Here is a 13,684-nt window from a genome sequence, read left to right as displayed (position 1 = left end):
ATAATATAATTTCAAAAGGACCTAACGTGTTATTGCATTTTGTGAACTATGGCATTAAGACGTTAATTCACTGTTTACTCATCTGCTAGCGTTATTAACGATGTCCTGATGAATTAGAATAGAAAACGTGAACAAATGATAAATTAGCATTGTTCAACGATCATATCTCCGAAATCAATACTGAATGTCCTCTTTTTAATATTACAGTATTTGCTAGGTATCCTTCCAAATAAATTCAACATTGTTGTGTTCAAAGAAGAACCGCTTACAAGAGAATCACGACTTGTTGTGTCTATGACCACATTATGTTGTGAACTCTTAACTGCCTCCCTGATTGAACGGTTACCATGCTGGTCTGCCACGCAGAGGTTCCGGGTTCAATTCCCAGGCCGGGAGAGATATTTGTATGACCTACATTTATTTCTCTTGTGAGTTTGGGTCTAATTTATTCTTGTCTATGTGTGTGTCCATGAGATCCCTAGTGAGGTTTCCCTATTGCGGGGCTAGATTATTATGGATCTGGTAGGGATTGGGATGTCCCAAACAACAATGGTTTTACAAATTAAGAATACATACTCTTCTGTCATCTAGCTGGAAGCTCATTTACTTGTCTTAATTAGAATATTGGGGAGCGAAAGTTTTTTTGTAGATAATTATCTAAATTACAGGGAAAATGATAGTTGATAGGGGTAAGGTGAGTGTGGAAGGTGAAGAAGAAAGCGAAAGTGATAAAAGAAGGCGAAAAGCTTCGACTAGACGAATGTAAGTGTTATTAAATAAAGATATTTTGAATTTTTAATATGAGAGTTACGATGTCATACTCGTCGTCCCGCAACATAATTTAGTATTGCAAATGTCTGTAGAAACCACTTTCCATCAGGTGAACCGTCTGTCCATTTACCCGTATGTAAACAGTACAAAAAAAAACCTTAGTATATAACACACATAAATGTCATAATATGCCAATAACAATCCAATATTAAAAGACATATTCAAGACAAGGCGCAACAAATGTCTCTTGATCTTGTTCGAAGGAAAGGTCAAGTTCATTAACGACCAATGGCCTTTACGCTAGTTCCAGTCTCCTTTCATTTATGTACCTACCCGACTTTTAATCAGACTTGTGAATCAGGTGTCAGAATTTTTAGTATTAAATATCCCCTGGTATTTAATTCTATTAAGACTTTAAAAAAATTTGTTGTTCTTTGCAAATTATTTCTACTATTCATTGACACCGTATTGGCCCGTCGTCGCTCTCGGCCACCGTCCGAATGAAGCCGTTGGCGCTGCCTCACACCCTGCTCATCAGGGACGCTACTTGCTTCCGCAGCATGGTGGTGAAGCCGTTCCCGCGCATTACAGGGTGGCAACCCTTACAAACACACAGGGAACGGGTGCGTGTCGGGTCGGGAGCACGGAGGGTGTAATTTATATGGATGACAATACACCAAGCGCAAGTGCGGGACAGGTGCAAGTCGGCTCGGGATTTTCAATTAGGAATTATCGAAATCGGTTCACAAATGTCAGAATAATTACGTACGTTGTACATACAAAAAAACATAGTCAAACCAAATTGAGAACTTGCCCTTTTTTGAAGTCGGTTAAAAAGGTCATTAAATTTGTCTTTTACTAAAATACTATCCGCGTAGAGCCATAGTTGTATAAAGAATAAGAAGAATAGATGCGTGGATACATCTTATATTTTAATGTCCACCACGCAGCTCCAATACGATGTGGGGACTTTAAACGCTTATTCACTTATATGCATTACGCCTCCGTCAGACCACTCCAAATCTTCTAGTCTTGTGCCGCCCGAAAAGAAGAGATATAAATACTTTAAAAACAAACATATAAATACTTTAAAAAAAAACATTTTCATAGTAATTATTTATATAATTTTGTACATTTCTAAACATTACAATTATATATTACATAGTCAACAATATTATTCCATTCTATTAACGATCTAGAATTACTTAAATCACGTCATTACTTAAAAACGAACAAAACAAAAGACGAACTACACAAATCAGTAAACAGTTCGAATTACAAATACGCATCCGATAACGAAGTAAGGCGAAAAAATGTCGCACAAAATTACAAAGATAAAATAAACAAACGACAAACTTTAGAACTTGTTGGCAGTATCGTACAAATTTAACACACCGCTGCACCGCAACCCTTCCCCTGCTCCTCAACGACGCTTATAATAATTCGAAAAGATGATTAATGTATTGAAGAGATAAGCTCTGAACTCTGCCCCTAGAGGGAACATTACCCATTCATTCATCGCTTGTCAAACGGGATAAACGGGATGTGGCCGACTTTCATTTGTTTCGGCTTGGTTTTTACCGCTTTTGGACACGGTCGAGGTGTGTTTTTAGTGCTATGAAAATTTTGAAAGTACCTATTACTAAGTAGAAGTGAAGTTACAAAGTGTGCCGTCGATGCAGTTCTCTATTTCTGTGTTGTTTTTGTGAACAAGAAATTTTCGTAGTGAAGTTTTCGTCGGTCTAATTTTTTGTCATTGTTCTCTTGCTTTTTCTTGTCTATTCCCATTTAATTATCACTACTTTCTAGTCGTTTCATAGCAACCACAATCAATCACTTTCAATCTGCTATTTTGATAATTTGACATTATTGCTACAACCTCTTTCATTTAGAGCGAACCAAAAAAGCTATAGGATGTTATAACATTCGACAGCAAACTTTATAAAAAATAATAATGATTGTTCAATCGTGAGGTATTGTGTTTAACGGTTTGATGAACCAATGCGGAATGTCCTATCTTTGTCTTGTCAAGACACGCGGATCAAATAATAATGTGCTGGGGTCAACAAATTGTGTTCTTTGTTTTGAATACTCTTGGGATTATGTAGAAACGTGTCCAATTTATGATTAATTAAAGTCCAAGTATATTTGTCATGTATTTAAATGTTTATTTTAATGCAAGGTCAGAACTTACTATCATCAAATAAATATATTTATTTCTGAAAAAGAAAAAGGTTTTAACATTTTAATTAAAATAATGGTGGGCAATAGATAATTAACGACGTATTTTGTTCATGAAAATCGATATGAATGAGTGAATAAATATACTTTCCATTTTCAAACATCTCGTTTTACATATTATTTACCAGAGACTGTCTAAATCCTACGATTAAATCATAGGCTAGCCATTTTTCTTTGCGGTGTTCGATTTTAATATAAAAAATAATGCAGTAAATTCCACGTCTGGATGTAAATATTGTATTTAATCAAATTTCAGATGTCCAGCCACACACTGACCCACGCCTTGCAGAAGGAGAGAAAAAGATGAGTGAACAACTTCTTCTGATTCTTGAACATTTTAAAAAACCAGACCCAGTTGGTCTACCGGGGGCGGAAATCCCCGATCCTTACCCCGTGCCCGATATGAAGCAATCCTTGAGTTTCGCCACGGTGAACTTTAAGAATACAGCTGTTTATGGCATCAGCAAATTCAGGATAGTGTCTGTGAACGTTGAAATTGGGGCTATGGAGGTAAGGTTTAATTTAAAGATTTATATAAAATTTTATTTATTTATTAATTGACATCAAACAGCATACAATTCAAACTTAGAAATCTATTTTAGATGACCAGTATGTATTGCCAATTATAAATCATAGTAGCTTAAAAAAGAAAATAACGTGACAAAGTACGTTTATGATTTAATAATTACGTTCAACATAGTAATATACTCAAGTATGTTACAAATTAGTACCTATATTTAAATCTATTCACTGCGTCGTATTTATTAAAATAATAAATATTGTAAAAAAAGGTCAAAATTTGAAAGAACAATTTAATAATAATTTTAAAAACAAGTATTTAAAAGTAGGTAATGTTTTTTTTATATTTTATTCGGAGATAATTAGAAATTATTTAAAAAAATTCTATTCTTTTATTAAAGATACAAAGAACGAACAACACAATCTTACCAACCGCCATCGCTCTTACCAACTGAGCCACAGACCGAGACTCAGTCATTAGCTTATTTTTAACAGACTTTAAAAAAGAAGGAGGTGCTCAATTCAACTGTATTTTTTGTATGTATGTTATGCGATAAATCTGTGAACCTATTTTGATAATTCTTTTTGTGTTAGAAAGAGGGTACCTCAGTATTGGTCCCAGTTAAATTTGTAGAAAATATTAATCTAAGGGTGGATAGGGATACGAGGGGCGCACTATAATAAGTTTTTGGAATGAATAAGAAAAAATACAATAAATGGTCAGGAATGAATTTATTGTTTCTGAAAATATTCTCCGTTAGCGTTAATGCACTTTTTCATACGAATGAACCAATTTTGAAAACATTTATGCATTTATTTTTCATACTCTTCGACAGCCTCTTCAGGCGATGAAAATTGTTCTTAATTTTTGGAAATAAATGAAAGTCACAAGGTACCAGGTCGGGATTGTACGCGGGATGGCTCATAAGGTCAACGTTGTTCACCTTCAAAAATTCATTTGTCTGTATGGCCGTGTGAGAACTGGCATTATCGTGGTGCAAGATGATACGGCGTTTACGGTTATTTTTACGGAGTTTGTCAATAACTTCCGGCAAACAAATGGTCGTGTACCAATCACTATTCACGGTACAACGATTTTCCAAAGCAACAGTAGACACGTGTACAGTTTTATTAAAAAAAGAAGCAATCATCCGCTTAGAAGCACTTTGCACGCGCGCCACTTTGATTGGTTTCGGCTCATCTCGAAAGACCCATACGCTCGATTGCTGCTTTGTTTTGGGATCGTAACTATAAATCCATGTTTCGTCACCTGTTACTATGTCCCACACCAAATTTGTCGTACCTTCGTTGAATCTGGCAAGCATGGCATTGCACCAAGTGACGCGATCCGTTTTTTGAGCCTTAGTCAAATTGTGTGGGATGTTTGTGTTTGTGTAGTATTGATTGTATTTGACTCATGCTTATGCCTAAAGATGCCCAAATCTCATGGTATGTCACATGCCTGTCTGTTTTGATCATACGGCGCACAGCATCGATGTTTTTGTTGTTCACAACAGTGGATAGGCGACCATCACCAAATTCGTCACTGAGATTCACACGACCGCGTTTGAATTTTACGAATCAGCTATAAATAGTCGTCTTACATGGTGCTTCATTGCCAAAAGCAGTTTGAAGCCGAGCGAAGCTCCGCTGAGCTGTTATATTACACTTAAAGTCGTAGAAAATCATACTACGAAAATTTTCACGAGTTAGTTTTTTCTACATGATGATGTAGACAACCAATTTCTGAACCGACGCCACAAAGTAAAAACAAGTGACAGTCAGATGAAACAAACTGTACTACAGCCAAAGAGTTCCATTTTCAAATGTTGTAATTACTTTTTAAATATTGTTTATCTAAATGGCCAGTTCCGGAAGTTTATAGTGCGCCCTATGTATATACCATTTCGCGCACTTTCGGGTAACCGATTTCAATAAAACTTGGCAAATAAATGTGATTCCTCGAACTTTTGAGGTCGGTTTTTATAGTACTCTGTACTGAAATTATGCTTTGGTTGTTTGATCTTTGTATTAATAATAGTAACAAACTTACTCATATTAATGTTATAGTATTAAAAACATCATGATGTTCAATAAAATTAAAATTTATATTCCATTTCTATCGAGTTCTAAGGTTTTCGCGACTGTTATACCTAGGAAATGTAACTATTTTTTCTGGTTTTAAATCGCGTATATTTGTTTATTCAAAGAAACCAACATTTCGGGCCCTTTACAGGTCCTATGGTCACGGCTGACTGAGATGGTAAAGTTATCAACCAGTTATATCTAATTTTAAAGCGCTACATTTGTATTACAAATTATTTTACTTTAACAGTACGAATTTTAATAATTTATATTAATTTTTAATTAATAATGGAAATTAGAATAAATTAAAATATATTAATTGGTTCTGCAGTCTTATATCTGTTTGTTTCTACCACCTCAGTCAACCATGACCATGGGACTTGTAAAGGGCCCGAAACGTTGGTTTGTTAGAAAAATCAAATATACGAAAATTAAATACGGGAAAAATAGTTTCATTTTCTATAATCTATTTCTATTTTTCTTATTTCAATATTTTTCTTTGTTGTGATATGAGACAGTATAACACATCTTTTACATTGTTTAAGTGTTAATTTGCAATCTAATTTGCTGTTATTGTAATATTTAACATCCCAATCAAACTGCCTCCGTGGCCGAACGGTTACCATGCCGGGCAGTCCGGCAGAGGTCCCAGGTTCGAATTCGGGCCGGGATAAATATTTGTATGGCCTACATTTATTTATTTCGTGGGTTTGGGTGTAATTTTGTTGTTGTCTATGTGTGTGTGTCCATGGCACTCGCGACACAGAGTTTCCCTATTGTCATGTTGAGTGTGTGCGTTATTATCATAAAAAAAATAACTTGCAATAAATCTAGCGTTTACTATTTGTGACCAATTTCACATTTTCAGGTTCATGCGTCAATGTTAATCGACAAGCTAAAAGCTCGTGGTAACTACACTATGGTCTCCTGGTTCCAAAAAGCATCAGGTCCTTATACTGTTGACATTACTGGCCTCAAAATATTAGCGCGAGCCAATCTAGGAGTCGAGCGAGATGGAAAACTCCGTGCTCAGGATATGCACATAGACCTTGCGTTCAGTGCTATTAATGTTAATTTCCAAAACTTGGGTTTCTTCGGATCTATGGTGCAAGGAATGATTAACGGCCTTGGCAGTGTGATCTTCGATGCAATCAAGCCTTACGTCCTCAAAGAAGCGTACGGAAAAGCAAGGGACGAAATAAACAAGAACCTCGAGGAAGTAGCTGGTGACATGCAGTTCCCGAATTCAATATCACCTCTGGACATGGTAATAGCAGATTTAAGAAAGAAAGTAAGAAATATGAACATGGATCCTTACCAGATAAAAGATTACAATGCTACAGTAAGCATTTTTGCTATAACCTTAACTCGTACTTGGGTGACGGGCTTGTCATCGTTCCATCGTGTTGGTGACATTATTCTTAAGATGGAAAACAATACGGCAATAGCTGATTTTGAGATTGGTACCCAAAAACTCGAAGGGTCAACTCAATGGGAAATCACAGCACTTAGTGGTCTTATGTCCAGAGCGGGAACTGCATCATTTTCCGCTGAATATGTTAGTGGCAGGATTGTGTTAGCGCAGCCTTTGGATACACGAAAGAAACCAGAATTTAGAGGACTTGATCTTGAGGTTGGTAACATTCAGGTGCGTTGCGATGGCGCTGGGACACTGGACTACGTAATTGAGTTTGCGGTGAACATTCTTCCTAATCTTTTAAGGTATCAGATAATGGATGCTCTAGAAGGTCCTTTAAGGGAAAAAGTACAACAAGAACTGAACAAATTAAATGTAGAAGAAATGATTAAACAAGAGCTACCCAAAGTAGATCAAGTGCAAGAAACTGGATTTAAATTGTCGCAACTTCGAGGCCAAGAGTCTGTGGAACAACCCTACGATAACGACGAGTTCTTTAACTTTTGATGTGTACATGTTATTTACTTAAATACTTATTGTTATTAGTTATAGTTGACGACTAGAAAGTAAATAAAATTAATTACGACGAGTGTCGTGTTTTACTTAATTATGATTACAACACTTATTTACAATACTTACTTTACGGCTACTTTAGTAGATTACCTATAAAACTATTAAGATTAAATTTACACATACATATTATGGTGTTTAACTTAGTGTGTGGGCAAGGATATAGTGGTAGAGACAGGCTGTATGAGTAATAATTTAATAAGTAACAGCAATGTATAATATAAGGAGCAAATTTATTTTTTTGTAACAATGTAAATTGTTTTTCTACCGAAACTATTTCTTATCATTCCCATAGATCACATTTTGTTTAAAAATTAAGCCTTTTAGACATTTACTCGAGCTATTTTATCAACATTTGTTGTAGCGCCATCTATGCAAAAAGTTAAGAAGTTTTAGGAACCAGAATGCATGACTTGTAGATCATTGTAAAGTGCTTGGGTTGCGAATTAAACTAGCCAGAGAAGTGGTTCTCGATGATGAATGTAGATGTCGCTAATTTGTTTTAAAGTTCACTTAACTGTAACGTCTGAATATTTCTCAGATTTCCGACATACTTTCTTGAGTTACGTTCTTTATAAAAAACATTTCCAGGATCAAGGTATCGAATGTGTATTTTATTTTAAACAAATGTAAAGGTAAATATTTCACCTCAATCTCATCTGATGAGTGTGGACATGGTCGAGGACGGCAAACCAGGTGTTGTTGTGATTGCTTGTAATATGACACACAAAATAATTTTGATATCATGCATGCAAAAGTAGTAAAACTTTCCTGCCACTCTCTATATGCTCATACTCGCTTTTTGAAGACAACATTGTTCTATATCCTTGGCTATAGAGCCTAGAGATAGCGCTTCATAAGAAAAACTAAGTCTGAGTAGTGTTTGTCCAGGGAAGTATTCCCACCTTCTCTATTTCTACCGGTTTCGGCTTTGAAGGGTAAGGTGCTGGTGAAATAACAGGCACACGGGACTTGTTAACTTATCCTTTAAGGTGACGAGCGTAGTGGCAGTGCTCCTCGGATATTTTCGATTTTAAGCTCTGAGTGGCACTGCCACATAGTCACGGATAGGTGTGTCGCCTACCATCAGGCGCACGGCTTGTTCGCCCCGTCGCTTGATAACATAATGATCTCGGCACAGAGTGCTGAAGAAACCGACCTCAAAAGTTCGTGGAAATATCTATTTGCCAAGTTTTATTGAAATCGGTTACCGGAAAGTGTGCGAAACCGGATTTATTCCATGGTTTGCCATCCGTAGAGGTGGAATATTTTCTTGAAATTTAAATGGGAACAATACTGAGGTACCCTTTTTCCAACAAAAAAAGAATCATATAAATAGGTTCGGGCCGGAGATATCGTGTAACATACGTAAAATTCGAATAAGAAAACGTCGAATTAAGAACCTTCTTTTTTCGAAGTCGGTTAAAAATGTCTTTTTTACACCTGGAGCTGGATGTAAAGATTTTGCCACGATAGCGTTCTCTGAAGCAATAGAAAATATTCGTCGATTGTCCAGAAGAGAAAACTTGTTCAGGTCAACCTTATGCTTTCATGAAGGTTGCTGCATTCGATGGCGCTGATCGGTTTGTCTCTGGTACGAATCATTGTTGCGAATAGTATTGCTGAGAAGTTTGATAGATTCGAAGAAATAACAAATTAAGAAATACTTTGTTTACCTGAATTACAAATCAACCAACCTAATTAATTTCCTTGCTCGGAAGAATATAATTTGAAATAATTAAAAGTTCGTTAAGCAAAAATGCAATGCAATCATTATCACAATCGCATTCATAGAAACAACACAATTGATGTAAATAAAGATGTGATGGGATTTTTTTTTAATTTCTAGAATCTTCAATTGAACGTTCAATTGACTGCAATAATTTTAATTCTTGTACGTGATGTCGTGTCAGTTTAAGTGATATGATTCCTATAAATCTCTAATGCATCTGTGGCCGAACGGTTACCACCCTGGACTACCACGCAGAGGCCCTGAGTACGATTCCCAGGCCGGGAGAAATATGTGTATGGCCTACATTTATTTCTCTCGTGAGTTTGGGTGTAATTTGTGGTTGTCTACGTGTGTGACCATGACACCCGCGACAGCACCCTAGTGCGGGGCAACGAGTTTCTTGCGTCATTATTATTAATGATATTAATCATTGAAGCTTCTAAACAGTTAATCATTACCACATACCACATAAAGTGATCATTACAGTATTTACAAAGTATAGCGATAGTATTAATTTGGGACATGCAAGGCGTGCGTTTGGTGATAAGCGACACGTCCACTCATAATATACATACATTACGCTGCTGATTTAGAACTGAGAGTTCTGTTGAGGCTTCCTCGATTTTGCATCGCTTCTGGATGATTTCGTGGAAGATTTTTACGCAAAACACAAAGGTTGTTTCCTACAACATAAAGTTGCATAAAACAACTGCCTTTTACGGTAGTTTGAAATATATGGCCGCTAAAATATGGAATAATATTCCCTCTTCCCTGTACAACCTGTCATCCATTCAATCTTTTAAAATTAATAATAAATAATAAAATTGTTTATTGAATAACGTATTGTACAAACGAATAACTTAAGACTAATTATGCGAATAAATGTAAAATATAACACATATATCTGAACTAGGAGAATCCTGTATTTCAGGTAAAAAATATTAATTATACAGGTGAATATACATATGATGATTAAATTATAAACAAAAAAAATATTGAAATATAAACAAAACAATAATTATAATTAAACAATGAAATGCAAATCATAACCTATTACGTTTAAATTAGACAACATTTATCTTGAGATAATTAATAAATTCTCTGTATCATCGTAGGACATATTTTGATGGAATTCTTGGAGAATTTTCTTAACCTTTATGTAACAAACATTATTTATTGTACAAAATTGGACCAAGAAACACAAAAAATCACAATTTTGGGGCAGACAATATCTTTCCGTCTTTTGTTAGTGTTTTTAGTACTATATGGGAGTGCAATGTGCTGTTTGAGAACTGTGGACTTAATAAATAATTGCCTTACAGTTAGTAGCTTACACGACTTATGTAGAAGGTTAGCGGGGTAAAGGAAAGGGCGGAAGATAGAAACCTTTAGAACCGCTCGCTGGGCTCTGTCAATGGTTAGTAATGAAGTTTTAGCAATACCACTCCAAGATGTAATGCAATATGTAATAATTGAATGACATATGGCATAATTATTATTATAAAATATGGCCTGATTATTATAAAATCAGCAAAAGCGCGTAGTTTTTTAAACACATACATTAGCTTATGGATTCAACCGCTTAGTGCTTCGATATGCAAATTAAAATAAAGAAGTACTATCTCCAACTGAAAAAAAAATTTTGTTTATTTTTATTTCTTTAAGAAAAATAAACATTAATGGAATTGCTTGCTTCAGTAGTGGCAGCCTTTTCTAGTTCTAGTTCTTCTTTATTAATGTCTCACAAGAGCAGTATTTCATACATTCAATTCATGTAATAATTCCTAACTAGCGCAGTATCGGCGGGTAGGACGCACGTCGCGTCCGATCGGCTGGTCTGGTTTCAGTTTATAGATATTTTTTTCATATGTATGTTACGCGATAACTCTGGCCGGATTTGTGAACCGATTTTGATGGTTCTTTTTTTGTTGGAAAGAGGTTACCTCAGCATTGGTCTCATTTAAATTTGAAGAAAATGTTCCACCTCTAAGAGTGGCAAACTAGAGGATGAACCCGGTTTTGCGCTCTTTCCGGTAACCGATTTCAATAAAACTTGGCCAATAAATGTAATTACGAACCCACGAACTTTTGGGGTCTAGTTTAAAAAAGAAATATTGTCACCCAGAGCTTTGTAACAATAATAATAATAATAGATTTATTTGCCATAATAATAATACAACATGCATAGCGTACAGTAAGTAAGTATCAAAGAATCAGTAGATATGACCGCTGGTACTTAAAAAAGGAAAACCTGTGTTATAAGTACCAGCAAACCTTCCAATGGCGTCGTAAAATTTACAATTTATTACGTTATTTTATTTATACATTATGCAATAATATTAATAAGAACAAGTAGTAATTTGTGGAGACAGCAAATGACTAAAATTAAATAAGTTAGACTTAGACGTAAGTTGACAAGTAATATAAGTGTAATTGCACCAGCACCCTTACCCTTCAAAACCGAAACGCAATTACAGCTTGGCGGCAGAAATAGGTAAGGTGGAAGTACTTCCCTGGACGAATTCATTCACAAAGACCTCTATTGCTACTATAATGTTGTACTTAATTTAATTTAATTGATTATAATTGTCCTCTCAATATAAGACTATTGTTACTAACAAATGTGGACTAATTGGTTTAATAATAAATAAATTTAAAAATTAACACGTATGAATAATAATATAATAAATAATAATAAGGTTAAACAATTCATATAAAATAACCTTCTTCGTGCTAAATAAGTGTCTAGTCCAGCCGTCGTCGGCAACCTGCGTAGTAGTAAATCAATGTTTCGACTGATTTACTACTCAATTCTTTTGTTATATTATTTAATTATGTTAATTTTCTAGTTAAATACCTTAAATTCGTTGTGAAAAAAAATAATACTATGCATGAATAAATATGTATTATTTCTTATCTTCAAGTTATTTATTTTAAATCAAAATCAAATACCTTTACATAAGCAAGTACTATAATATTGAAAAGAAAATTTTTAGTGGCTTTTTTAAACCTGTGAAATTTTGTAAATTGTAATTTTTGGCTCTTCTAACTCAAAAGGTTGCCGACCCCTGGCCTTGTTCGATATTAGCAAAGTTGTAGGACCCACCGCGACATTTCCATTTGTATATAAATTCTTTGATGCTTTACAGAGTCGAAGTTATGAAGTCAGCATCAGAACCGGATATAATACTTAAGGCGAGGTATTTCAATGCAAGCCTCGAGTCCCGCAATCCGCGTGCTGAAAATTAATGTGGATAAAATAAGAACAGGCGGAGAAAATTCGGATCCGACGTCGACAAGTGCCTGTTGGCGACTGAGGGGCAGCACGAACACGTGCACGGGCGCAGCGTGTCGTTAAACCTCTGCGCAATTTGCAAATTTCGATAAATGTGAATTTAGTAACATTAAGTTCCTTCGCGTTTGGATACCACTTTCCACTTAACATCAGGTGGAGTGGAGTCATTTGCCTGTCAGGTATTAAAAAAAAAAAAAAAAAAAAAGTAAATGCCTCCGTGGCCGAACGGTTACCATGCCGGCCTGCCATGCAGAGATCCCAGGTTCGATTTCCGGGCCGGGAGAAATATTTGTATCGCCCACATTTATTTATCTCGTGGGTAATTTGTGGTTGTCTATGTGTGTGTCCATGGCTCCCGCGACACAGAGTTTCCCTAGTGTGGGGCTGTGTTGAGTGTGTGCGTTATTATTATTGTATTACTATTATTAGGGCTTCAGTTGAAAACCGAAATTTTGCAGGTTCTTTATAATACCTACTTACCTAGAGAAATATCTCTGATGCAGGAGTTTAGTGCCGCACGTCGACACTGGATGGCATTACTAGTATTTTGAAACACACTATGGAAGTGTTCGTATGAGATGCACCTACATAGAGCATTCCAAATTTGTACTATTAGAATCCCAATCATGACGTATGCCAGAGTCGCATTCGCACAGGCAAATCCCGCGCTCATACACCGCCTGCAGGCTCTCCAAAATGGATTCATGCGCAACGCGACAGGTGCCCCGTGATACCTGCGCAACGCTAACCTCCGCATAGATTTACGGCTCCCCACAATAGCCCAATTCATGAAACAGGCATCGAGAAAATACTTCGACTATACTTCTCACCACCCCAACCCCGTCGTGGTGGCTGCATCCAACTACGACCCCCTCAGGGAACGCCCCCACCGCGTACGTCGGACCCGTCGGCCAAGGGAAGTCCTCAACGATCCTGACGATCCTATCACTCTCGCCACTCTGAAGGCCAACCATATCGCTAATCCGTCCATCTCCTCACGCACCAACCGTCCTCGCCGGCGAGGTCGTAGAGCCCCTCATTTCAGCACGTACAC

At 36.2% G+C, this 13,684-nt stretch overlaps 1 protein-coding gene across 1 annotated transcript; it reads left to right on the top strand.

Moving 5' to 3' along the window:
- The first annotated feature begins 2,239 nt into the window (after positions 1 to 2,239).
- LOC113233101 lies at positions 2,240 to 7,608 on the top strand. The gene is made up of 3 exons (XM_026468084.1): positions 2,240 to 2,372; positions 3,269 to 3,522; positions 6,485 to 7,608. Exons 1-3 carry the CDS (start codon positions 2,315 to 2,317, stop codon positions 7,538 to 7,540), a joined length of 1,368 nt encoding a protein of 455 aa, XP_026323869.1. The 5' UTR covers positions 2,240 to 2,314; the 3' UTR covers positions 7,541 to 7,608.
- Positions 7,609 to 13,684: the final 6,076 nt, after the last annotated feature.

This window comes from Hyposmocoma kahamanoa, unplaced genomic scaffold, assembly GCF_003589595.1.
Source record: "Hyposmocoma kahamanoa isolate Upper Pololo Valley unplaced genomic scaffold, ASM358959v1 78, whole genome shotgun sequence".
In the NCBI taxonomy this organism is placed as follows: Eukaryota; Metazoa; Arthropoda; class Insecta; order Lepidoptera; family Cosmopterigidae; genus Hyposmocoma; species Hyposmocoma kahamanoa.
The sequence above is the reverse complement of the archived record's forward strand: the minus strand, read 5'-3'. Positions and strand labels throughout refer to the sequence as shown.

What these genes read in the sequence shown, in the direction of transcription:
- LOC113233101 (XM_026468084.1), top strand. Translation starts at nt 2,315, where the DNA reads ATGTGGCCGACTTTCATTTGTTTCGGCTTGGTTTTTACCGCTTTTGGA. An exon ending in CGCTTTTGGACACGGTCGAG is followed by an intron (nt 2,373 to 3,268) that starts GTGTGTTTTTAG and finishes ATCAAATTTCAG; the next exon opens with ATGTCCAGCCACACACTGAC. An exon ending in TTGAAATTGGGGCTATGGAG is followed by an intron (nt 3,523 to 6,484) that starts GTAAGGTTTAAT and finishes TCACATTTTCAG; the next exon opens with GTTCATGCGTCAATGTTAAT.